Source organism: Lissotriton vulgaris, unplaced genomic scaffold, assembly GCF_964263255.1.
Source record: "Lissotriton vulgaris unplaced genomic scaffold, aLisVul1.2 SCAFFOLD_3189, whole genome shotgun sequence".
Lineage (NCBI taxonomy): Eukaryota > Metazoa > Chordata > Amphibia > Caudata > Salamandridae > Lissotriton > Lissotriton vulgaris.
The window spans coordinates 115,265-137,795 of NW_028255406.1; the positions used below are offsets into that span (position 1 = coordinate 115,265).

The following is a 22,531-nucleotide window of genomic DNA, read 5'->3' on the forward strand; positions in this document are numbered from 1 at the left end:
GGAATTTAGGACACAATATGTAAGTTAGATGATTCTTTTGCCGATTATATTCTGACATACAGCCATCAAGAAAGAGTGTAATTAAAGTAATCACAGCCAATTATGTGGCACACAATACATATTGGTGTGTTTTTTGGCATGCATCAGTGTTTAGTACTACTTGATGGAACTCTTTTTTTTTCATCTGTATTGGAATGTGACTCCTTCAGTCTTTCGACCATTGTTGTCTTTGGTTCTTTTATGGTTGTTGTCGAGAGCTCTTTTAGTGTTTGGCGACTGCTGTTTACGTCTCCTCCAGTCTTCCAGTGGCGCTTGTCCATGGTTCGATCAGTGGTCAAACGGTTGTTGTTCCCAGCTCTTTGTTTTTGGATGGATGTTGGCCATGACGCCTCTAGTCTTTTTATGGTCACTGTCCATGGTTTCTTCAATCTTCCAATGAATGTCTTTTTTCAATCTCTCGTTGGCTGGTGACCAGGCATCGGTCCTCAATTCGTTTTTGCCATGGTTCATACAGTTTGCCAGCTTTCTTTACAGCGGCAGTAGCCAATGACACCATGCCAACTAACCTCTTTGTATATGCACAAGTTGTGCACACTTAGCACACAGGTATGCAATCACAGGCAGGATCTTGTCTTTGTGGCCTGGCTTGTTCAGCTATATCCATTCTCTTTGCGAGTGAAGCTTGCGCTGCTGCGGTGCTGCGTCCGCTCTGTAAGTGATGGACTCTTGACTGTTGCTGCAGGTGTTGTACCGATATTGTGCGTGTTAGCGAGGCTTGCTCCTCTACGGTCAGTGCTGTACGTGAACGGGGTCAGTTGGGGAATCATGCACTGTTTCTTCAAGTGCTGTTCCAGTTATGTGCATGAAGCTTGCACTGCTGTCGCCAATAAGAAGGAAGCTGGAGGTGAAGGAGCCTTGGTTCTTTTAGACCTCTCGGCTGCCGCTGACCAGGTGTCACGCAGCACCCTCCCCAACCGACTGTCACGCATTGGTGTTACAGCCTCCACTTTGGATTACTCCTCCTCCTGTTGCATCTGTGGCACCTCCTCGAAGGATGTCCAACATGGCGTCCCTCAAGGGTCTGCCCTCAGCCCTACCTTATTCAACATCTAGCTTTCCTCCCTTTCAGACCTCGTCCAGTTACTCAGCCTGAGACTCTGGACTTATGCCAATGACACTCACCTCATTGTAAGATTAGAAAGGGATCCCTCGATCTCGTAGGCTCAATTCAAGAGACGTTTGTGTCCAGTTCCCAAGTAGATGGAGTACAAACTCCCTCCATCCACACAATGACCAACCAGCGGCCTTACTGTCTGAAAAACCGCGGCAAGATGGCCGAAGGCGCTTGGGCTCACCCAACTCCAGCCACCACCACACACATCTTGGAAAACACACTTACTTTGGACTCCCATATTAACCAACTTACTTCCACCTGTTGTTTCTAATAAAGCATGTAAAGCATAATAATTCCTTTGATACCTCAGTCAACAAAACAACTGTTGTTCAAGCCCCGATTATGCCAACGCTTGATTACAGTAATCCTCGTCGGCAGGGCTGTCGGCTTACCTCCTGGCCGGGCTTCAAGGCATTCCAAAGGCTGCCCCTCTGACCATGCTAGGTCTGAATAAACGTTCAAGATCCTTCTCTCGTCTTGGGTCCCAGCACCGGCCTTCACTGCCAAACACTGGCTTTGCCACAGAGCTCTCCACTCTTCAGAGAATTTGACAAAGTCACTCTCTGCTCATTATACCCCGATCGGAGTACTTCCCTCCAGCTCAGAGTTTCTTCGGCAGGTTTCTGGCAGTCAGAAAAACCCTCATCAGAGATGGCGCCTTCTCGGTTTTTAAGGCCCGAGTCTGGATTATCAGACGTTAACCCACCTGTGTTTACCACGCATGCCTTTACCACGCATGTAATACAACGCGTTGATCTTTACCAGCGCTTCTGGGGGTTTGGCAGGTATGGTGCTGCTCCGTTCATTGTGCTTGGTTGGTAGAGTGTGGGTTTGTAGTGTTGCTTATGATGGAAGACATTTGGTGTCATGCTTGAGAAGCGAAGGTTTTGCGTTGCGAAAAACTTGTAACTGAGTTTACATGCAAAGTGAATGAAAGAAGGGTGAGAATAAAGTCTGGCTCTGCTTTGCAGTGTTTAGGGGTATAAGAGTTGTCACTTAGAGAAGAGCTAGGTCATTACCATTTCCCTGAATCCCAGGTGATCTTTGCCCGGTGTAAGTTCCGGTATTTGGTTGCCTTGCGGGTAAGGATGAAGCTTGCACTGAAGTTGCTTCCTGTGATGCACTTGGTCTGATTTGTGGGATGCTCGACCTGCTGTCACATTCGGTGTCCATACCGTGTGTGTGAGGGAAGCTTGCACTGCTGTAGGTTGCACTGTAACTGTTCTTAGTTGAGACAAAAGCTTCCACTGCTGCCTGTACTGTAACTGCGATACTGCGCTATATTAAATCTGTGCGCTATGGAATCTTGCACTGCAGCTGCCTATGCAGTACCTGCAATACTGTGCCATATTAAATCTATGCGCTATGGAAGCTTGCACTGAAGCAGCCTATGCTGTACCTGCGATACTGGCCATATTAAACCTGTGCGCTACGGAAGCTTGCACTGAATCTGCCTATGCTGTACCTGCAATACTGTAGCTGCCTATGCTGTACCTGTGATACTGTGCCAAATAAATCTATGCGCTATGGAAGCTTGCACTGAAGCTGCCTATGCTGTACATGCAATACTGTGCCATATTAAATCTATGCGCTATGGAAGCTTGCACTGAAGCTGCCTATGCTGTACCTGCGATACTGTGCCATATTAAATCTGTGTGCTATGGAAGCTTGCACTGAATCTGCCTATGCTGTACCTGCAATACTGTAGCTGCCTATGCTGTACCTGTGATACTGTGCCAAATAAATCTATGCGCTATGGAAGCTTGCACTGAAGCTGCCTATGCTGTACATGCAATACTGTGCCATATTAAATCTATGCGCTATGGAAGCTTGCACTGAAGCTGCCTATGCTGTACCTGCGATACTGTGCCATATTAAATCTATGCGCTATGGAAGCTTGCACTGAATCTGCCTATACTGTATCTGCGATACTGTGCCATATGAAATCTGTGCGATACGGAAGCTCGCACTGAAGCGGCCTATGTTGTACCTGCGATACTGTGCCATTTAAAATCTGTGCGATACGGAAGCTTGCACTGAAGCGGCCTATGTTGTACCTGCAAAAATTGCCATATTAAATCTGTGTGCTATGGAAGCTTGCACTGAAGCTGCCTATGCTGTACTTTTTGATACTGTAGCTGCCTATGCTGTACCTGCAATACTATGCCATATTAAATCTGTGTGCTATGGAAGCTTGTGCTGCAGCTGCTCAGGTTGTGCCGGTTATAGATGCAGGGAAAGCTTCCTTGGCAGCTTCTTATGCTGTACCTGTTCTTTGCGAGTAAAGCTTGTACCTCTGCTGCTCAGGCTGTACCGGATCAAGGTACTTCGATACCTTACGCTGGCAGCTTCCAAGGAGCCCAGGCAATGGGACGCAAGAACACCACAAAACCATATGAGATTTACCAAGCCACGCAAGGCCACCTTGCGTGCCCCGAGTTGTTTGATCCATTTAGAGTAAATGAAAGCAGCACTAATCACTGCCTTGTGGTATTCTGCCGCAAGGAGGCGCGCCATCGATGGAACAGGCGTGTTCTCACGCATCCACTCATGGATTCTGACACATTCCCAGATTTACCAACATCGGCAGACCCAGGAGTGAGGCCGAATTACACACCGGCCCACCGGAGGGCGACGAGTATAACTATCTGTATTTCTCCTCGTTGTTTCCTCTTTCTAAGTGCGCTACATCTGCAGCTCACGCAGAAAGAGGAAAATGCCTACGCAGACCGTTTTTGCCTCACAAATAAAATACTGTCTGCCCTTGCTACAGGACGCAAGGGCGCCTGCATTGGTGCTAGGCAGCCAAAAGTGTGCCAGGGCTAGGAAAGGACAGGAATGCGCTGTATAATGGTAAATACAGCGCAACCCTGCCCTTTCACGCAGCGCAGCTAAGTGGCTTGCAGCATTGTGTGAAACTGGTAAGTATGGTCCTTTTTCGTTTTCTTTTCAGTGGCAGATGGACGTCACCAGAGGCACTCTTCACTCTGCAGAATGCACACGATGATGCACGTGAAACTTTCCTTTCTTCCTGCATGTTAAAGAGTGCAGGCGTGCCTCAGTGCACATTAATGTGAGCACGGAGCATTGATACACTGTTCCAGAGTTCCATGCAGCGCTAGACAACCGCAGCAGACTTCTCCTCATGTCAATTTACGGGACCGGAGAGTATGTGTTTGAAAGGTGATTTGCATGTTAATGCATATACATATATATAATTCAACTGCTTGCAATGCCTGCATGACACCTAGGTCCATAAATCATTTCCCTTGCAATAAAAATGCAACCATGCAGCATATTGCTTATCATAGTACATTGAGGAAAGCACATTCGCATTTGCTAGTAATTAGGCAAGCCGGAGGGCAGAGCCCAGGCATACAGAGTGACTAGCCCAGGATCAAGCCCTGATCCTGATCTTCAGGAACAATGACTCCCCATGGAACGGCTCCTGGTGGCCCTCACTCCGACAGACCATGACCACAACCGTGGCATCATCCTGGACAGCAATCTCACCATGAAAAACGGGATCGGCGCAGTCTCTGCCTGCTTCCTCACTCTTCGCATGCTCTGGTGTGGACGGGGAGCCACTTGAAGATCTTACAGACAAACCGGCTCATATTAAGCACTGCTTCTGCTGTCCTGCTCTGTGAAGGGGGGGCTATATTGCTCCTGTTCCTGTCCAGTGTAAGGGAAGCTTGCACTGTTGCAGCCACTGTTCCATGTCTGAGTGAAGTGTACACTGCTTCTGGTGTTGTGCCTGTATTATGTGTGAGGGAATCTTGCATTGCTGCTGTTGATGCTCTGTGTGAGTGAAGCTTGCATTGCTGCTGTTGATGCTCTGTGTGAGGGAATCTTGCATTGCTGCTGTTGATGCTCTGTGTGAGGGAATCTTGCATTGCTGCTGTTGATGCTCTGTGTGAGTGAAGCTTGCATTGCTGCTGTTGATGCTCTGTGTGAGGGAATCTTGCATTGCTGCTGTTGATGCTCTGTGTGAGTGAAGCTTGCATTGCTGCTGTTGATGCTCTGTGTGAGGGAATCTTGCATTGCTGCTGTTGATGCTCTGTGTGAGTGAAGCTTGCATTGCAGCTGGGCCTCTTCTGTACATTCGGCAGAAGGTTGTACTGCTCCTTTCCACTCAAGTCTTTATTTAAAAATCCAAAATAAATATACATATCCATACATATATATGGTATTTGGAACATCCCTGGTGATCCTGTGGTCTGGTCAACTGTCACTCACATTTTCCTTCACCCACTGTAGCATGAGGCAGTGGGTCAGCCCATTTCTGCCATTGGCTCTCTTGCCATGAATGATGGCATTTTGCCTGATTACATGAACACATTCAGGGTAAGGGCTTATTTGTTGATAGTTTGCCAATGCTTGTTTCATTCCATTCTTTAACTGTTTATTTTTTAGCCCTTCTTGTGTGTTTAAACTAAGTCTTCGGCTTATAGTTGCTCAAAGTCAGTAGTACCCTTTCTTAGCACCAGTAAGAATCTTATTTTCATGTGATCATTAAAATTAAAAAAGATTTTCTTTACCTATTGTAAGAATGCTGGTTAGGAAGCACCTGTGTTATTCGATTAAAATTAAAATCAACGGCTATATACTTTCATTTATTTACATTTCTTTTTCTTTTTGTAGCATATGCTTACACTAGAAAAAGGAAAATGTGACCATCGCATTATCTTGCTGAGGCCAGAGCTGTTGTTTTTGACAATGCTTGTTTATTGACATTATTGCTCTTCCTGCAGCAACCGAGGTGCGAGACTCCAAGTCCCGGAACCGGAAGCACGTGCCCAGTAACAGGAAGAAGGGGAGGCCCTCGTTTCTGAACATCGACACTTCAGGTAAGACCCCCAACGAGTAGCTGTGGCTCGAGAGGCGTCTTTGGGGTGTTTATTTATATATTTATTGCATATTTATGTAGTGCGAACTCGACCCGAAGGTACTGGAGCGCTTTACATGAGCACCGTATTTACATTACACATTCAGGCACAGGGAGATTAACCCCTTAAGCACTGCGCCCGTCCAGCGGCCGACGGCACCACTACCTCGGGAGTGCTGCCGTCGGCCGTTGGACGTTCCAACTGCACCTGCGCAATGGAACGTTCAGCACTGGAGCTGGACGTTCCAAAGCAGCTAAGGTGTTAAGTGATTTGCCCAGAATCACAGGATGTGGACGCGACCCCGAGGCTCGAACCCTGGTTTCCAGCCCCAAAGTCGGCAGTCTAGCCGACGGACCACCTGGCAGAAAACCTTTACCCTGACAACAGGGGCTCATTTGAACCCCACATGGAGTGAAATGTTCAATCGATCAGTCAAGCAGAGCTTGTTGAGCGTGGCTGAACCCCCCAGAGGTTTCATTTGATAGACACCAAGGCATTGATTCTCAAAACATGGTCACAGGCATATGTGTGACGTAGGCCTTTTAGAATATTTACACACAAAGGGTTCACAACGCCAGGCATGTCTAAGGGAGGAGGAACCTCTTATTTCCCTGTGAACAGTCATGAGCACACTACCCAGTGTTTAGACTGCACACACAGTGTTAATTAAAGAGGAGTATGTTTCCCAAGTTTGTAAATACTGTGCCAACATAGGCGTGATTTATACAAAACAGGAATAGGTAGTGGTGGATACAAGGGTCGCACCTCAAAATAACTATCTACGAGCTACAAAGTAAGTTAAAGTAGTAACCTGACATGAAAGAGTAGAATTGGGGCCACTCAGGGTAAGAAACACCCCACTCACTACCTGAGGTGTAGGAAACACAAGTAACAACTGTGACTTGTGAAATAGCTTACAACAAAAGAAACCCTGGCACTCACAATATTTCAGATTATTTTAATGGCTTAATTCTGTCAACCTAGCCTAAAGCAAGAAAAAGGAGAAATATTCTTGACACAGGATACACGGGAAGTGCATTTATAAAGACATTCATTCGTTTATTTGATCAATACCAAAGTATCAAGATTAGTACAAAAAGTTACAAGGACTCAGACACTGCAGTCTGGATAATGCAGACAAACATCTCTACAATAATGGGCATAGTGATCCAGTCCTTGTTGCAAAGAACATTTAACAGCCAACACGCGTTTCGTCACCACCGTGACTTTCTCAAGGCTGTGGAAACAATTGTAAAAACACATATACACATTTATTAATCCCCTCCAATGTATAGGCAGGATAAAGCGAGAAAAGAAGGTGCAAAAATATAACAACTAGTCTAACAAAAGGAATTAACTGTGACACAAAATAAAAGAAAAGAAAAGAAAGGACGTATTTTTTTTTTTGTCCTCATTTTGCGATAACTGTATGATGTGGAGTGTCAGTTATCTGCCTCTAATTTCTTTCCGTGCTGCCCCTCGATCTCTCTTGTCTGGGGAGTTTTTGTCATTCTCCTGATGACCTTTGGAGGAGATTCCTGTTTCCATTGCATACCAAAACCTCTGACTTTGGAGCGAGGGGAGCTAGTCACATTGACCACTCAACAAGTACCATACTTGTCCACCAGAGGATGAATCGCGTTAATCATTGGACTTATGTTGTGATCTTACTTGGGGTTTAAGTAATTTTTGAAGCTTTCCCAGAAATTAAATCTCTTACTTATTTTACCCTTTCTATCCAGTTTGTTAGTTTTTATGGCCGAATTCAACCAATCTGCATGGGTTGGGCTGGAGGACTCTATCCATGTAATGCAGATTTCCCTCCTTGTAAGTACTATCAAAACATAAAGCAGATTTTCTTGCCCTTTTGTGAGCCCCCCTTTATTTGCTGTATCTTCGATCCCAAAAAGAGTAAGGGTGGTACTTACAGTTAGTTGCTTGGTCAGGATAGTGCTCATGGTCTTACCAACTTCGTCCCAGAAGTCTCTCAATTGGGGGCAGTTTTTAAACATGTGGATGTCATCTGCTTTTTCTTCTCCACATTTTGGGCATTTCTTTATTCCTGCGTTCTTAAACTTGGAAAGCTTTCTTGGTGTCCAGTAAGCCCGATGAATGGTATATAAATGGTTCCTTTTCAAAGCAGCGGATTTCAAAGTGGACCAACATTTTCCTACAGATTTTTCCCAGATTAGATCTAAATCTGGTATTAGTAGGTCTTTCCCCCAGATTTGTACCTCTATGTTGAGGTTTATGTCGTTGGCCTTAATCAGAGCCCAATACCATTTAGCCACTTCTTTTAGTGGTGGTGTTGTTTTGACCATTTCTTTTTCCAGGCTTTCGTTTTCACAGTTGTTAGTGGGTAGTGTCTTTGACCAGCTTAGGATTTGATAATATTTAAATTTAGATAGTGTGTTATTTGTCAACTCTTGAAGTTCTGACCATGTTTTCAAAATGGATCCGTTTAGTATTTGCCCCCAATACTTTACGTTAGCTCTTTTTAGTGGGAGTGCTAGGGTGTCTTTGAAGCATTCAGGGGTTCCTGGCGAGTTCCAGATGGGAGCCAGTTTGCTATAGTACGGAATTTTCAGGATTCCTCTGATTTGTGCCCACATCTTTACTGCGTCTCTTAAGGTCTTTAGTTTTATTTTTTTGAAGTACTTGGGATGGCCGAATTTATACAAGACATGGCCGTCTGATTTTGTGATCACTTGTAGGTACCTCGGGTAGTTGTCATGACTCTTTAGCAGAAAGGGTCTATGGTATTCTGCCAAGTCCGGGCTAGCCAGGCCTCCATCTTTCTTCCCCCTCCTTATTTTTTTCCAAGCAATCCTAGTGCTTTTCGCAGCCCATATGAAACTTGTGATGTCTCTCTGTGCTCGAGTTAATACAGTTTTCCCAAACTCTAAAGGTATTGCGTTAAATAGGAAAGTGAACTTTGGTATGATAGTCATCTTGACTATGTTTGATCTCCCAATCAGACTTAATGGTAAGGAGGCCCAGGCCTTGAGCAGTTTCCTTACGTCTCCGGCTACCTTGGTCAAGTTGCATTGCGGAATCTTTCCTATATCATGATTCACTAGGATTCCTAGGTATCTAATTTCTTTCTTTATATTGTGGCTTTTAAAGCGAGTATTCCATGTCATGATCTCTGTTTTCGTTTTGTTTACCAGGTACCCTGAGACATACCCAAATGCTTCTATAGTTTCTTCGATTATATCCTTGGCTCTCGGGTAATCGTCTGTAAAGATAATTAAGTCATCCTTATATAGTACGATTTTCTTTTCCCATGTATGATGTTTAAAAGGAGAGATTTCTTTACTGTTTCTTAACTTGTTCGCTAGCGGTTCGATGTATATATTAAAGAGCAAGGGTGAAAGGGGGCAACCCTGCCTCGTTCCTCTACTTATTTTTATGTTTTTCGTAAGATTTCCATTTATTAGGACCTTGGATCTTGGGGCTTTGTATATTTGATTTACCATGTGGATAAAGGTTTGTCCAATGTTGTTTTTGGCCATTACTTTTTCTAAGAAGGCCCAATTGACCCTGTCGAAGGCCTTTGCGGCGTCAACAGTAAGTATGGTAAGAGGAGTTTTCTCATATGTAGCAATGTCTATTGCAGTTAAAAGTTCTTGTGTAACCTCATGTAATTGCCTCCCTTTGGTGAAACCTTTTTGATCCTGGTGCAGCAGATTCAGTAGTACTTTCCCTAACCGTGCTGCCATGATTTTGGTGAAAATTTTATAATCTGCATTCAGCAGTGAAATCGGACGATATGATTCGCATCTGGCAGGGTCTTTTCCTGGTTTTAGGATGATTGTGATTATGGCATCGTTCCAAGAATCTGGTATAGCTTCATGCTGTTTAAGAATTATGTTGGCTAGTTCAGTTATGTGTGGAAGTAGAGTATCTCTTAATGTCAGGTAGAATTCATTCGGTAAAGCATCAGGCCCCGCTGCTTTTCCTTTTTTTAAACTCTTGATGGCGTCAGCCACTTCGCCTTCTGAAATTTCTTTGTTCAGGTCTTCCCTTTCTTCATCTGTAAGTTTTAGGAGCGGAACATCTTCTAAGTAGGTTTTAATCAGCTTGTCTTGCGGGCTTGTGTCTTCCGTATAAAGCTCTTTGAAGAATTTCCAGAATTTTTGCCTGATGATGTTTTCATCAGAGCTTTGCCCTGTTTGATCATCCTGAGTTATACTTCTCACTTTGTTTCTGACTAAATCAGTTTTAAGTTTCCATGCTAGCCAAGGACGTATTGTGATGTTTTCCAATCCATTTGGTGCATAAGACAAGCAGAAAAGTGAATGTGAAGAAAGATTGACCATGAGACCACCGATGTGAAACAAGACAATCGTGTATCGTCTTATGCACTAAATGGACTGGAACACATCGCAATATGGCCTTTCTTTTCTTCTTTACATGATTGTCGGTATTGGGCTTACTTTTATTTTGTGTCACAGTTAATTCCTTTTGTTAGACTAGTCGTTATATTTTTGCACCTTGAGAAAGTCGCGGTGGTGACGAAACGCATGTAGGCTGTTTCATGTTCTTTGCAACAAGGACTGGACCACTGTCTCATCAATGTAGAGATGTTTGACTGTTTTATCCAGACTGCAGTGTCTAAGTCCTTGTAACTTCTTGTACTAATCTTGATTCTTTGATATTTATCAAATAAACTAATGAATTTCTTGATAAATGCACTTCCCGTGCATCCTGTTCAAGAAGATTTCTCCTTTTTCTTGCTTTGGGCTAGGTTGGCAGAATTAGGCCATTCATATAATCTGAAATATTGTGAGTGACAGGTGTAATATATACTCTGAGTTATTAATGAACAACTATGCCAGAAAGGTTTGTGCCTCAGCTGCACATCTGTAATCTACACGCGTGTGTAAGTAGTGCAGCTAGGAGTTGGCCGAGGCCTTTGCGAGTTGGCTTACACCTGCTCTGGGAGTTCATGCTGGCCAGTAACAAGGGGGTGGAGGGGGAACACCGGGAACCCTAGGCTGACAGTACTCTGTCAACCAGATGTCTGTATCATACTAGTGTATGTCGTTTCGGCCCCAAGACCATTAATCATTCGCTTTACCAGATAAAACTGGGGGCTCCGAGAGCCAGCTATCCTGAGGGAAACAAGCTACTAGATGGTTCGATTAGTCTTTCGCCATGATGGTAGGCCGTGGTGCTACCTTTCCAAGGCAGGATGTCAGTCTCGATAACATTGTGTTCTGCCAAGGAGACTCCATGAATGGTGTTGTTTTTTTTTAATACACACTCACTTCCCTGCCCTTTCTGCCAGCGGAACCTTTTGGAAAGCCGACGGTGATTGGCAGCTGACAGGAAGGAAATATGTCATTGAGGAGACCTGGAAGTTGTGCTCCTGAGGCTGTTAAACAGGCTGGCCCTGGGCCCAGCAGCAGGCTGGCAAGGAGGCGAACTAATTTAGGGCCCATATTAAACACATGATATGTTTACAGTCTGAGTGCAGTGAAAGGTGCCTTTGGACACGTTGCAGCCGAGTCTGGGTTGGTCGGCTGCCTTTAGAGGACTTTTACTGCACCATTTGCTACTTTATGGCTGCTCTGGAAAGTGTAAAGGAAAAGATATTTCCAAATAAGCCTTCCTGGCTGTGTAATTTCAACCAAGTGCTTTGCAAGCTAGTCCTCCACGCCCTTCGAATTGTAGGGAACCCCTAATAGTTTTAAAGGGGTTCATGTTGTCCGTCCTGGTCCAGTATGAAGTTGTAGGACCAGGGCACGAGTCGGGGTACACGATGGTGGACGGCGTCCACCCACTTTTTTCACAGCGTGGACTCTGTCCACCCTGCCAAGAATTTGGGCACCAAAAAAGATGCTGAATTCGTCCCGGTGTAATTTGCGCACACCAGGACACTTTCAGCAGCGCCTGCATGTTGTTATCTGCTTTCGATCCACAACAACGTGCAGGCGGGGACGGGCTCTCTTATTTCTGAGTCCTGCTGGGCCCATAACAAAGGCCGAATCTGATGTTCATCAGGCCTCCTTTTGGAGTCTCCTGGCTGGCAGCAGTAGGGAGCCTCACACCTAGAAGCAAATGCAGCGGAGTGGAAACAAAGACTCACACCTTGTTAGCACTTCACACATACTTAAGAGGGCAGCTGTTCACTTTGTTTGGGCTCTGTTTAGGAGATATGCATGCACTGCAAGAATGTCAGATGTGTTGATCTTTCCCAGTACTTGCACAAAATAAATAGCATTTATATATAGCGCTTACTACCCCTGAGGAAGCGTTGTAATTAATTTAAATATTACAATTTTTTTTTAAAGCACTATGGCTAGAGGAAGCTTTACGCTGACAAAAGACAACATTGTTTTATGTGTAGCGTATAAAAATGGGAATTTTCTGCTTAAATCATGAGGGTTTGCAAGTATGCTCGAAATGTGCTCAAATGTACTCATGAGACACCTGCTAAACATATATGTGAGGGCTTAAGACCGGATGTCACTTCCTGTGATGTCACGCGCTGTGATGTCAAGCGCTGTGATGTCATGCGCCATGATGTCATGCGCTGTGATGCCACTTGCTTACTGATTAACCAGGTTAGTCCCCCCACTTCTTTTTTTAGGACTTGTGCCCTGTGTAGGACAGAAATCAACAGTTTCCTTGACTCTCCAGTGGTAGCTGTGGTAGGGATCTTTTTCTTCCCTAAATCATCATCATAAGCAGGCCTGCCCTGGAGTGACTCCACGCCAACCATACAAGCCTTTTGCATTTCTCAATCTGCCAAAAGTTTGCTCCACAGCAGATCTCAAACCTTATTTTCGTCTCTTTGGATTTCAGGTGCCACGGAGTGGACTTCATGGTTCAACGTTGACCACCCAGGAGGAGATGGCGACTACGAGACCCTGGACGCTATCCGGTTCTACTACCGTGAGCGGCTGTGTGCGCGACCCATCGCCCTTGAGGCCCGGACCACCGAATGGGTGCTGCCTGAGGAGACCGGGGAGGTGGTGCATTACAGCCCAGAGAAGGGGTTCTGGTGCATCAACCGGGAGCAGCCAGATGACGGGATGTGCTCAAACTATCATGTCAGGTTCCAGTGCCCGTATGGTAAGTACAGAGCATTGCAGATCGGGGCACCAGAGAAGGAGACGCGCGCCTCCTGTCTGAACCTTCTCAGGTTCACCTCAGCTGTCAACACACACCTATCTCCACTCAGGTGGCGGTGAGAGCATCTACATGTAAGGCATTCATCTGGGGGTGTTTTGTACAAGCACTAATCTGAAAGGACTGGACCACTCCCACCACTGTCAGAATATCCCACTTCTGACACCAATTATCATAGGTTGCAAAACATCCTTTAACCTGAGCAGCAGCCAGATTACCACATGCCGGACGTTTATCTGGGCCAGCATCATACAAACACTAATTTAACAGGGCTGTACTGCTTCTATCATACTGAAAACATCCCACTTCTGATATCAGTATGGAAATATCCCAGCACAGCCACCAATGGGAGCTACTTCAGCATTTACCACCATCCTGAATACATTTATTCTCTGCCACATAAAAGAGGACATCCCCGGGGAGGTGATAACAATACCCCATAATTTGGGAGCTGAAAGTCTAGTAGGAATTGGCTGAGTCAGTCGTGTAGGCGCAAGGCTAGACGAGGGTGTCATTTCAAATGCTGCAACATGCTGTAAAGTATATATATATATTTCCTTTAATATTTTTCAGATCAGCTCTACTGGTCTCAATGGTCGACGTGGAGTTCCTGCTCGCGCGCTGCCTGTGGCATGCCTGGCATCCAGATCCGACAGCGCACCTGCCTGAACAACCAGCCCCCGTTGCTGCCACACCTGCCCAGGTGCGAGGGCCAAGCCACGGAACGCAGGCCCTGCCAGTCTGCGCCATGCGCAGGTAATACACGTGGTGGCACCGTGGCAAATATGCATGTTTTGACTGTGCATCACAGGCTTGCGGACTGCAGAACAACGTGTGCATGTGTGTGCAGCGGATGTATGACGCGAGGGTAGTGTACCACAGCGCTGTATGCATGTATCACAGGGGAGTCTCACGGTGTGTACCACATCAAGTGCTTAATTTGACCCAGTGATTTCCAGTGCTAGACACCAACACTTAATTGTCAACACCGACACTTATGACAGCTGCCACGTGGTGACGCTGTTTGTCTAATTTAAAGATGAGCACAACAACAGTTGTTTATTAATTCAATAAACATTCAAAATGACTACAGATTGCCCCCAAATCCATTTTTATAGCTTTGGGGGCTTGAAATAGGCTGAAATGTCACACTTGTAGGGGTAGGATGGTTAGTAACTGTGTTGGTACTGTCACTGGCAGAGCTGGTAGAGGCAATGGGTGGTGCAAGCTACAGTGGCCTCCTGACGAGAACCCTCGCACTTATTTTTTTAACATTTTGTGCTTAAAAAAGGCACCAAGTGCTGCAAGAACAGCCGCTCAGGTTCTCATCCTTTGGATTGTTCCTGAGCTCCAATAATAGGATTTTTGAGTGAATGGTCTTTAATGACGTGACCGGGCATTATGGTGTAATGTAGGGAATTTCTCACAAGCGGAAAGCAGGAACTTATGTGAGATTTGCGGGTTACGAACATGCGGGGCATAGTTTAATGTATTAAGGCAATGGAAGCAGGTGATAAACAGAAGGCCAAACACTCTACACGTCCCCACTGACCTGTAAAACAAATGTTGTTCCTCTCAAAAGTCGTTTTGAATTAAAAAACTATGGACAGAAGTGAATATTTGCACGAAAAATGTGAAACACTCCTACACACTCTTCTGAGTTCCAAAGCAACTTTTCCCAGTCTGCACTTACAATGGAAATAGCAGCCTCTTGCAGACACCTAACACAACAGAACTATATGATTTTTAAATTAAATGAAATAAATGTTTGTTTTAGGATTTTTTTTATTCAATAAATTATATTGTATTTTAATTGCATTTACATACCACCTATTACCACTAATAAGGCACATGGAGAGCAGCATTTCTGCATCATATTTTGCGTTTTGTTTAGCGGTGGGAGGAATGTTCTGTTCCGCTTCAGAATTGGTGGAATTTTGACCACTACCCATTACTTTTTAGTGCAGAAATCTGGCCAGATTCCACCAATCGCTGCATGGCGGAATGGTCCCTAATATGTGAGCTGAAGAGCGCAAGCGAGATTTAACGTCCCGTAGTACGATTTTCTAACACGGATCAGAGGGCTGCGGCTCAAACAGATTTGAAGCAGCTAAGTTAGATTTTCTACTCAGGTGGCAGTAAAATCAACTCGAATGGCCGGGCGCTCTTTTGCTTAATGCGTAGTTCCATTCGCACTGATTTTTGGGCTACTTGAGCTACCGGAGCTAAATTGCAGAGCAAGCTGCATATTATCCACCCGTTGGCAGAATTCTGTGGAATTTACCGGAGTTCTTACCTAACTCTGCGGAATTATGCAATTGTGAAACTTCATGAATTTCACCCACCCCTGGGTTTTTTTCATGCAAGATAATTTAGTTAATATAAAAGAAGGTTCAGTTTAATTTCGCACACAAAACACAGGAGGTACACGGTCATACTTGTAGCGTCAATGCACTAAACAAATGCAACACTAAATAATATTCAGGCTAGTACTGGTCGCTCACTTCCCAGAATGCCATACCACCCATGTCATTTCCTGTTAGAAGTGATACAAGGCAGGTCTGAAAGCAAGCACAACTGCCTGTCAAAGAAGCCAAAGCCACAAAAGAACAACTATTGACCTAAGCTGGCTACTAAATACACACATTTCCAAGTCTGCCAATGAAATTCCTTTTCAACTTATAAAAATGCATCTGGTTCTGTTCTGTTTTTTAATGTAAATTCATCCTGCGGTTACTTCTTCAAAAGGTATTTTCCATAACTCTCTTGGTTTCATCCCGGAAGCAAGAACCCTACCTCCGGTATTAGTTAACCGGTCTATTTCCAGCCTCAATAGGCCCTGTGTACTCTTAAAGTGGGAGACCGTGGCATGAGACTGAGGCTGGAGGGTACAGGGTGGTCTGCCAGAAGAAACCTCAGAACATATGGTTTTCACATAGAGGGTAATGCACTTAATGAGCAACTTCCCAGCAAAAGACAAATAAAAATAGTAAATTAATACAAAAATGCTCTGGACAAAAAAGGGCAGGGGCATGTAAAGTTGGAGACTATTTGCTGTTCTTGTTAGTGGTAAGAAAACAGGAAATTAATTTTATTTATTTTATTTTATTTATAAAGTTTAATATAGCGCGAACATGATCCCGAAGGATATCAGAGCGCTTTACAATTTAAGGGCGTGGGAGGTAAAAGTTGCAGTACAATCATCAAAGAGATAACAACTCAAACAAATCAAATATGCACATCAAGCATGAAGGTTACAATCGAAGGGACAACAAGGGAAAGATAATGATTGGAACATAGCGAACTGGGAGGGGAGCAAACGAATAGTAGAGCAGAATAATAACAATCGCAGGCCTTAGGGTGAAGGTCCAAAGCATAAGAGCAGACCATCTAAAAACTTTTAAAGTAGGAACTTGTTCATGAGGAATCTTTTGGCTTCCAATTTGAAGGTAGTCTTGGAGGAGATTCTGCGTATTTGCAGTGGGAGAGAGTTCCAGATCTTCGGCGCAGAGCCAGAGAAGGCTCGTGACACGTTCTCTTTTTGCGAAAGATCTGTGGTTTCAGGATGAGAGAGTTAGCACTCCGAGAAGGTCTACCCCCTCCGGATAATTCCAGCTTTTGCGCTAGATAACTGGGGGTTTTGAAATGGAGGGCTTTGTGAGACAGACAGGCAATCTTTAGCTGAATTCTTGCTTCATAGGGTAGGGATGAATGAACAAAACCGGTACCCCATATCACCTTGACCAATTAAAAAAAGTGATAGATGGAAAATATTTAGCTTACCTCTGGAATCCACTAATAATTCACATGAGCAGCTCTCTAATGCATCAAATGCTATATGCTCATGCCTTTTTAGGTCAAGCCTCGACAGCGCTTCTGCTATCTGGAGACTTGTTGTGTACACTTTGTGGGCTTACATCCCACCTATTGCTTTTTATTTGTTACTTGGATTGTCCTACCAAACTGCTTACTTACTACTGGTGAATCCTTCCTCTTTGTCCCTCCTTTTTGTCTTTTGTTTCCTCTCAAGAAGCAGCGACCAAGTACTGTATCTTTACGCTTTGGTTGTTTAGCTGTTTGTTTTTTTAATTTTTTTTCCTTCTTTCCTGCTCATGTTACTGTTTGCATGTGTTCAGCTTCGGCACTTGTAGCTGCTTGCATTTTAATGCAGCATTTGTCCCTCCCGCCTCCCCCAATGTCGCTGCATGCCTGCCCCTACCTAATCCCACCTTGCTTTTTGTTTTTTCAAATTTTCTTTGCAAAGCTGTTCTGCCAGGTTTCCGTGGAGTTCATGAGACATTGCAGCCTCTCCCACTGCCCCTAGTTAAGCATGACAGTGGCTTCGAGGGGCGCATGTTTTTCTTATTTTCTGCACGTGCCTGCTTGTTACTTTTTTGCTTCCGATCAGCGTGGTGCCTGCTTCACGGTCACCACATTTCATCTTCAATCATGGTGGCCACTTCGGGAGGTCATGTGACTTTCTTTTGTTCATCCCTTTGCGGCAGGCCACATCCTCTTAAAAATGTTGTTTTCCTACAGTGTTGCCCTGTCTCTGGTGCCAGCTGGTCTTTGTGCCAACTCTGTAAGCCGAGCCAAACTCTGCTTGCCGGGAGGCGGCCCGAGGGTTTTTATGCTGAGCGGCCACTTTTTATGCTGAAATTATATTGATGGTGCAAAGTCAGGGCTTAACAAAACGCACAGATCAATATGGCTCTGTAAAGCGATCAGAAGAGATATGTTGAAGTTGGTGGCTGTGGAGGAGAGCTCATTTAAAGTGTTAGTACGGCTCCCCTTGGCTGTAGGAGGTATCAGGGGTTGGGACAGATAGCTCAGCTTCAGTCACTGAGTATACAGATTTCTTAATCAAAAATGTATTCTCACATCATGCTACGCGACTCGCCCAGCTTATTTCATTAGAATTGGTAAACTAATTTACCCCAAGTTGCTAATAGTTATTTGATGGCATTGTGGTTAATGCCCTGCACTCGGACTTGGTTCACAATTTATAATACCCTATTGCCTCAAGCACAGCTCCGGTGAGAGCTGGCCTTGTGGGTGACCTCATTGTATCTGGTTATTTGAGTGATTGCCTCTGCGCCGCCCCCCTCCCGCCAAGCTGGTTGGCTCACTTCCCGTCCATTTACACCTCCATTTATTATTTTTTTAAATAAAGAATGGGCTCACCACACTGAAATTGGAACTGGGCATTGCGATTTCACGTTCCGAGTGGAATTGAAAATTCCTCGCACAACAACTAATTTTGGGATCTACCCACTGTAAATGGAGTTAAATGATAATAATTGTTCAAAATATAGCATCGGAACGCACTGGCGTGGGCTAGGTAAAACAGGACGGGCGATTAAATGCATTTTTTCCAACACTTAAAACACAAATCAGCCTTTTTACCTCCTTATTTTTGTGAAGAATGAAATTATTTGTTCATTTGCCGCTCTTTGACCTATTATATTTCATTCCAGTTGGTTGTTTTCGATTCATCAATTTCATGCTCGAAGTGCCGCTCTTGTACCAGGTTTTAATTCATTCCTAATAATCATATCATGTGAATGTGAGGACTTCGGTTTGGCATATATATTGCTACAGTGTGTGTACTGGTGACTAAATTAAACATTGCCTGCGTCGTGATTTTACTCAACCTTTGATCAATGCTTGATACGTTTTTTGTATTAAGAGTTGGAAGCCAGCTTCCAAATGTTCTTTCTACCTCTGTCAAAACAGTGACTGATGGACCCTCCGCCGAAATATGAACCCATAGGATAAAATGGGATTTATATTTCATGGAAGGGATATCCGTCACCGTTGTGATAGAATAACCCGTCTGCCGAGATCTAAATCGGGCCCTAACAGCAACTATTTGAATGACAACTTCTTAATGCCTTCCACAAACAGAACACCTGCAGCTTCTTTTGTGGTCAGTGGCTGTGACTTCAACAATGCCAGTCGTCAAGAGAGCTAGAATGGTGGGTTCCTTTGGAGTCTGAAGTCAGTGTCAAGAATATACTTTGGTTAAAAAGAGAAAAAAAACACAGAAAAACACACAGTTTTTTCTCCATTTGGCCACTTCAAGGCACCTCCAAGTCTTTTGGTATGACCCCTTTGTCTTCAAGTCAAGTCAGGAAAATCTTAATTCAGATGATCACCAAAGAAGCTTTTGGCATTAAATCTTCTAACTAGTCTTAGGTGAGGTGATTGGACAGTTTATGGGAGAAGAGTTGTGGTCCTTCTTGGAGTTTGTCAGCTTTGTGTGTTGAATGCCATCTTGACTTGGTGCATCTTCACAGCTCTCGATGCCACCCTGGGTAGTACTGATGTGGGCTCTGAGCCAGCTGGAGAAGCAGGCAAAGGACCCTGATGGATCTCAAGTATATTTCTTATGATTACCAAGGATTTTGGTGATGTGCTTTACCGCATTAGGTCAGCTTTCCAATATAATAATAATATCATCCTCCCATTCTCATGCAGTTAATCCAGTGCTTAATTTGAGCCGGTGGTTTCCGGAGCTCGGCACTGGCACTTATTTGCCAACTCTGGCACTTATAACAGGTGCCACATGATGGCGCTGTTTGTATAATTTTAAGATGAGCAGATCAAAAATAGTTTATTAATGCAATGTATATAAATCAATTAATACCTGCCACCCATGCCATTCTTATGCCTTCAACAGTCTGAATTGCCACACTAGTTCAGTGTGATGGTTAGCAGGGTCATTGGCAGTGCCGGCAATGTGTGGTGGAAGCTGCGGTGGCCTCCTGACGAGGGCCCTGGCACTTATTTTTTTTTACAAATGAAGCGGAGAGTTAATCCTGGTTTGTACGCCGACTGTCTGCTCTAACCATTTTGTTTCAACAGTGGCCGGTCAGAAGCCTTATCATGCCTTGCCAGAAGGGTGTTTAGAGTTACTCCCAGTTAGCAGTCTGATCGAAATGCAGACAGTGTTCCCTTTTTGCCTCCTGGCTGTTACTGAACTCAAGCAGAAAAAGGAAGCAGGATTAACCAACCAACCAGAACTGCCACACACCAGAGAGCTTGTGCATTGTTACTGCTTATTAAATTCAGCTTATTTTTGTTGGCTGAAACAAAGCTTGCTGGCCGATGGCCAAACTTAGCAGACGAGTTTTAGTTCACATGCTGAATAGGCGTGTGTGCGGGGGTGCTTCGGCTGAGGGGTTGCTATATGTGACGTTGAGCTATTATTTGAAGCTGCAACTTGTGCTTTTCACATTGGGGTTTGGGTGAGGGGCTGGCATGTGGCTCCACATCAGCTGTAGATTAGTGGTGTTAAACATTAGTCTGCTGGTTCCTTTGTGAGTTTATGACCTTAGAAAAACAGGAAACCTAAACATGTATGTCTCTGGGCGAACATTCAGCCCATTGAACTGTATTGCTTGCAGAGTTGCAGCCACCTTTCACAAAGAGTGAATCTAGTGTACCAGCTGGTTCATGGGTTACACTGTTTTCCTAAAGCTTCACTTAAACCTAGGTTTTGATTGAGTCCACCCCTTTCTTGCTGCATTGGAGTGCAGAAGCTATAATTAGTGTGTCCACACAAAGGTTGCAGTCCCGGGAAGCTTTTCATCAGAACTTGAAAGTGAAGACATTTCTGTGGTTGTCGGTAAGACATGTTAAGTGAATGTACAGTGATGCATTGCACGGTTTTAAAATCTTGAAATAAACAGCCTCCGTGACGTAGCAAGTAAATAAAAGGGCAAGAAGCTCCCACCCCACTATAACTCACAGTAAAAAGAAACACAGCCGGGTCATGATGTGAACGCACAGTCGCCAATAACAAATTCCACAACGGGATGAAGGCTGTCGCCACCTGGATGTAGGACAGCTGCCTCAATTTAAACTCAGAGAGGACCGAAGTCCTCTTCATGAGTACCACCCCCTCCACCTGGGACGACTCCTGGTGGCCCGCAGCAGCATTTGGAACCCCCCACACCCACAGACTATGCACAAAACCTCTCCATCCTCCTGGGCTCATCACTCACCCTGAGCCGATGCATCAACTCTGTGTCATCATCCTGTATCCACACGCTTCGACTGCTTCGAAAGATCTTCAAGTGGATCCCCACTGAGCCCAGAAAGACGGTCACCCACGCACTCATCAGAAGCAGAATTGGCTACGGCAATGCATCACCCAGAAATTCCTCAAGAAACTGAACTTTTTGAAAGCCTCCCCCAGACTCATCCTCAACACCCCCCACCACATCACTGGCCACCTGAGAGACCTCCACTGGCTCCCACTCAACAAAAGACTCACCTTCAAGCTCCTCACACGCCTACAAAGCCCTCCACGATGCAGGATCTGCGTACCTTAACTACTGCTGCACATTCCACGTACCCACCAGAGACCTCCGCTCCACCAAACTGGCCCTGGCTACCGTCCCACGTATCCTCAACATAAAGGCCGGAGGAAGATCCTTCCCCTACCTCGCATCAGAGACCTGGAACACCCCGCCTCTCCAGCTCAGGCAATCACCATCGCTGCCGCAATTCAGGAAGGACCTCCAGATCTGGCTCTTTGACTGAATCACAGCGCCTCCGATGGAACAGCAGTTCCCCTTCTCCCCCAGCGCCTTGAGACCCTTATGGGTGAATAGTCGTGCTTTACAAGTCACCTGATTGATTGACGCGTGACCCTGACATGTGTGCACCCTGATCATCACGCCTGGGCTAAAACTCAAATTGACTATGCGCATACACATTCACGCAGGAGCTACATTTTAAACTTTTTATTTTTTTCACCGATGGTGGTCAACGTTGGCAACAAGCTTCTAGTTTTTCTTTTTGCAAATGAACAAGAGCTTGCAAGCCGTAAGGTGGGCTAATGTCTTTAAAAAGCTAGACCTATTGGCTTTGCCAATGTTTGTTTAGAAATGGATCAAGCATATGCCAATCAGCCTTGGCCACACCTTATGCAAACCAGTCTGCCTGACATTCCACCCACATCCCCTCTGCCCAGAATCACATGTCATCCTAGAGAATTTCCTACCTTATTTGGTCTCACTGGCATCGTCTCAGGTTAAGACCGCGGGCTCGTGAGGTTGGAGCCCACATCCGGGCATGCTGCCATCAAGCACGGTGCCCCCTGGTACATGCCCTCATTACAGCCGCATTTAATGTATGCAGCAGCTTCTCTCTGCTACCTTAAATGTCGGGCACAGCTCCTCAGCAGAGCGGAGGGACATATTCGGACTATATTTGGAGGACACAAGGAGGACAACTGCATATGGAACAATCTTCAAATTTCAATGAAGAAATTAGACACAAAAAAAATGTAAATGGCCTCTACTACAACAACATTGCC

The 22,531-nt window shown here is 44.9% G+C and overlaps 1 protein-coding gene across 1 annotated transcript in view; it reads left to right on the forward strand.

Moving 5' to 3' along the window:
- The window catches only part of LOC147659145 (cartilage intermediate layer protein 2-like), a 67,817-nt gene that overhangs the window by 19,269 nt on the left and 26,017 nt on the right, over positions 1 to 22,531 (forward strand). Inside the window, exons 2-4 of the mRNA XM_086951943.1 lie at positions 5,929 to 6,024; positions 12,877 to 13,146; positions 13,777 to 13,959. Of these exons, the coding sequence (XP_086808069.1) occupies positions 5,929 to 6,024; positions 12,877 to 13,146; positions 13,777 to 13,959 (549 nt within the window). The remainder of the gene's footprint in view (positions 1 to 5,928; positions 6,025 to 12,876; positions 13,147 to 13,776; positions 13,960 to 22,531) is intronic.